Source organism: Frankliniella occidentalis, unplaced genomic scaffold, assembly GCF_000697945.3.
Source record: "Frankliniella occidentalis isolate FOCC.00 unplaced genomic scaffold, Focc_3.1 Scaffold220, whole genome shotgun sequence".
NCBI classification, from domain to species: Eukaryota; Metazoa; Arthropoda; class Insecta; order Thysanoptera; family Thripidae; genus Frankliniella; species Frankliniella occidentalis.
Genome location: NW_026267346.1, coordinates 216,700 through 220,787, shown reverse-complemented (window position 1 = coordinate 220,787; position 4,088 = coordinate 216,700). Strand labels below are relative to the sequence as shown.

The following is a 4,088-nucleotide window of genomic DNA, read 5'->3' as shown; positions in this document are numbered from 1 at the left end:
ACTATTACTATATTCCTTTAACCGTTACATTTGAAAATTTTAGCACACTAACGACTAAAGCTCAGCCACTACGGGCTGCTGCACGTACTCCTACGTATAAAGAACTACGAGAGTCTTACCGTCTTGATGGTTTAGGTGGCCGACACCTACACAATGGAGTTTCCTCACATGGAGACTGGGGTGGCAGCTCCAATGATTTAGTTGGTGTGGGTTGTGTGCCTGGAGATTTGGGAACTTGATCCGATGATTTAGTTGGTGTGGATTGTGTGTGTGTGCTTCTTTCTAGAGCTTCAGCTATCTGACTTAGACTGTTATCGTCATAATCATCATCGAAAAAATGTGCTGCGAAGGAAAAAGAGAAAAATCAGTGGAATGATACAGCACTAATAGCTAGGAAGTGTTCAAAATGTGCTCAAAATGTTTTCTGGGAGTAGCTGTATCACTGTGCAAAGGCACCTCCTTTTCTTTAGTGTTACTACCACTACTTTCATTATCATTATCCATTGCTAGAACCAACTCAGAAAGTCTGTTGGCACCACCATCCTCGCTAGCACCATCTAAGAAATAAAATGCAACATAAAAATATGATGAGCATTTTCTCAAGCCACTGCGTGTATAAGGAATCCAGTAATATACATAAAACATGAAACGAAAGGAAAGAAAGCAATCAAACAGTTCTTACCATGAGTTAAAATAAAATCAGAAAATTCTAAACCAATATCAGTACTTGGAGTGGCAGGAGTTTTGGGGGTGTCAAAATCTGAAGTCAAAATCAAGTTAAATCATTAATAGAGTTGGGTAAACAATTGAATTTTGATTGATTTATGGAAATTAATAAGCTGCTTATTACCATCTTCTTCGACCTTGATATAAACATCTCTAACTTCTGTGTCACAAAGTTCGTCATCAGAGTCTGGAAAAGAAGTGTACACGGTAAAGAAAGTCATACAAAAAAAAAGCATACTCTGACACAGTATACAAGATAGAACCTTATTGTACTGAGGCATAACTCACCAAGCACTATCACAGGGATTCCATTCTCCTCTGTCTCTTGAGAAGTGTGTTGTGCTTGTGGTGTCTCATTTTGCTTAGCATTCTCATCAGGAGTTGAGTCAGAAATTTTGATGTGCTCCATCTCTGTCTCTTGGGCAGTGTGTTGAGCTTGTGATGTCACTTTTGGCTGTGTATTCTCGCCAGGATTGACAGATGTATCCTTGCACGGCATATCCAAGACTTCTACAACACAAGAATCCAGAGCATAACTGGTCTCACTGGCCCCTTCTGGAAAATTTAACCACTGTGCTCTTGACATTGTTTCCTAACTAAACTTTAGAAAAAGAAAAGAAACACTTACTTGGCTTTTCCAGGAGCACAACCTCCTTCCCTTCTGCCCATAATTTGAACAGCTCTTTGAGCACCAAAGAGCGTTCATGAAATTGTGCTGAACCACATTCAGCAAGCAGAGAGCTGATGAGCCTGCACGTGTCATTAGCAGCATTATATTTTTCACGTGAGGTCTTCGGCACAGTGACAGGAAGAATTTTCTTCTTCACTAACCCAGGCGCAATTGCAACATCACAAAGCCTTTTCTTTCTAAACATAGGGGCGATTTCCCCCAGATGATAAGGCTTCTCTCCTAAATCGTTGAGATATAGGTAAACACTTATGAGATACAGTTTAAAACAAACTCAGAATTTAGATTAAGAAATATTGTGATATAAATACCCTGCATTCGTCTGCACTGGAAGATGTGCCGACAAGGGAGGTCATAGCTCATAAAATGTGGACAGCCACATTCAGAAGTGGAACCCTCATACTCCACTATCTCCTCGTCTGAAGGCACTTTCTGTAGCTCATTAATTAGAAGATCAGATGCAAATCTTGTAAGGTCATTCAACATGGCATTTACAATGGGATCAGAAATAGCAGTTGTAAGGTATGCCACTTTAAAAGATGCAGTTGTTTCTCTGAAGTACACATCTTCTTCTTTATTAGTAAAAATATTGAGAAGGCCTTCAACAGCATCCGCCAACGTGGATTTAGAATTAAGAATCTGTAACATAAATTAGGTGAGAAGAGCGCATGATAGAGGAGAGAAATAAGCTTACAGCAATGATCTGAACATACCATCTTAATCTTCGAATTATGGTTTTCAACCCGATTGGTGGTAGTGTTCCCCAAATTGATACTATGCTGCTTGTCTCTGAAAGACCAGGCTTGAGGGCAATCTAGCCAATTTTCTTTCATGTACTCGTAAAAGTCGACAGACGCAGCCTTTTCCAGTTGAGAGCAGAGGGCCTTAAACCGAGCATCTGTTCGAACATACTTAAGTTCATCTACAATTTCTTTCACTTCAGTAGTCTCCTTAGAGGACTTTTCCTTCAAAGTCCTCCCGACATGGAAGATGCACAGCTGGATGTGAACGTCAGGGAAAACTTCTTGTATGGCCCCAATCTCTGAGGGATCCTTGTCAATCACTATGGTCTTCACACCCATGGCCACATCTTCGCCAATGCTTTGACGAAAGGAAGATAATACATCTGCAACTGTGACTAACTGCTCATTGGCTACAAATGCATAACCAGCCGCCCTCCCATTGCCCTCCCCATCCATAACCATCAGGACGCAGACCGGCATCCTGTTCTTGTTCACTTTGTGTGAATGGTCGAGCAGTATCACTCTGCCATACTGGGCAACATTTTTCCTCATTCCCGAAGTTTGAAAAAAGACATACTTCAAATTCTCTTCATCATCTGTGCCAATAAAAATCGAAGCACCATCATCAGCTTCCTTTAAATTTTGAAGAACGGTGGCGAGTCTTTCTTCTTCAGAGAGACCTCCATGTTTTTCTTTATTCCATCGAGCACTAAAGAAACAAATTCATTACACACACATCCCGTGTTTAACCGAATGAAAACTGTACACAACAACTTACCGGTAGTTGGCCAAGTCTCTGGCAGTCACTGACCCAGTAAGACCTCTGAGGATATTCCTAACAACAGAGGGTTTAACACCACCTTCAAATAGTAATTTGACTTTCTCCTGGGCATCAGAGGTCAGGTCACGTTTCTCAGGTAATTGGTTAAACACTCTTTCGTCACATTCATGGTTGTGCTCTGGCACAAATTCTTTGATGAAAAGTTGGTTCCTGCCCTTGGCACTAAGGTAGAGAAATGCTGGACACCCAATTTTGTGCGATCTGAAAAAAGAAATCATTTAGAGGAATCGTCGAATGAAACAGTGGCTGGCAACAAGTAGTACTGAGGTTATGGTCTTAGGGTTAGAAGTCAGAACCTAAGCACTAAACACGCTATAACACCCTTAAACCATTTGTACTTACTCTTGTCTGGGTCTGTCCCCTTTTCCTGTGCCGATTCGCTTCTCTTGATTAGGAAGAACGCCTAACTTGCATGAAAAGTTCACATAACGGTACTTCAATTTCTCGTCGAAAAGATCGGTTCGGCCTTTAGATCTTAAAAGCGCATTAGCATGTTCAACAGAAGTAGACCTGCCCCTCACCCACACCATGAAGTTCTCATTTTCATATTTCTCTTGTGCTTGCTCAAATTCTTCGAAAGAATTAAAAACCTTGTTCAAATGCAAGGTAGCCATGGTAAGATAGGCCACTAATTTTGGAAAATGACATAGTATCTCAACCTCGACCGGCGGATTAGCGCGGGAAAACGAAACTCAGAGCGATGAAAAACAAACGTCAGGCAGATATTCGATGAGACCACAATCTGACCGGAACAGGGCGAGTATCATCCAATACCAGCATCCGGTTACGACATTTTAACAGTTTCACACAACACCATTGATATTTTCTCGAAATAAGTTAGGTTTGGGGCGAATAGTCAATCCTAAAAAACACTTAAAACAGTTTTACACCTTTATTTAGGTTGAGTTGTCTGTTTTTTTGACCTGTTATGTTTCATTGGTGCGTACTTGACAGACAAGAACAGATTAGTGCGAATAGCAAATCCTATGCGGATTGCACCAATTGGTGCAAACCGGCAAGAAGACGTTATGCGCACCAATTGGGGAAAAATTGGGGGGATTGGTGCGAATAGGGGACAGTACTCTTCATG

The 4,088-nt window shown here is 41.2% G+C and overlaps 1 protein-coding gene across 2 annotated transcripts in view; it reads right to left on the bottom strand.

The window, feature by feature from the left end:
* Nucleotides 1-3,894, bottom strand: part of LOC127750611 (uncharacterized) — an 8,397-nt gene extending 4,503 nt beyond the window's left edge. The window contains exons 1-9 of one of the 2 annotated variants that reach the window (XM_052272720.1): nt 3,341-3,894; nt 2,936-3,199; nt 2,128-2,866; nt 1,726-2,053; nt 1,355-1,636; nt 1,015-1,281; nt 851-913; nt 683-760; nt 120-557 (exon numbers count right to left, since the gene is read on the bottom strand). In XM_052272720.1, coding sequence (XP_052128680.1) covers nt 391-557; nt 683-760; nt 851-913; nt 1,015-1,281; nt 1,355-1,636; nt 1,726-2,053; nt 2,128-2,866; nt 2,936-3,199; nt 3,341-3,612 — 2,460 coding nt within the window. In that variant the 5' untranslated portion in view covers nt 3,613-3,894 and the 3' untranslated portion in view covers nt 120-390. The remainder of the gene's footprint in view (nt 1-119; nt 558-682; nt 761-850; nt 914-1,014; nt 1,282-1,354; nt 1,637-1,725; nt 2,054-2,127; nt 2,867-2,935; nt 3,200-3,340) is intronic. The other variant, XM_052272721.1, reaches the window with a different exon arrangement.
* Nucleotides 3,895-4,088: the final 194 nt, after the last annotated feature.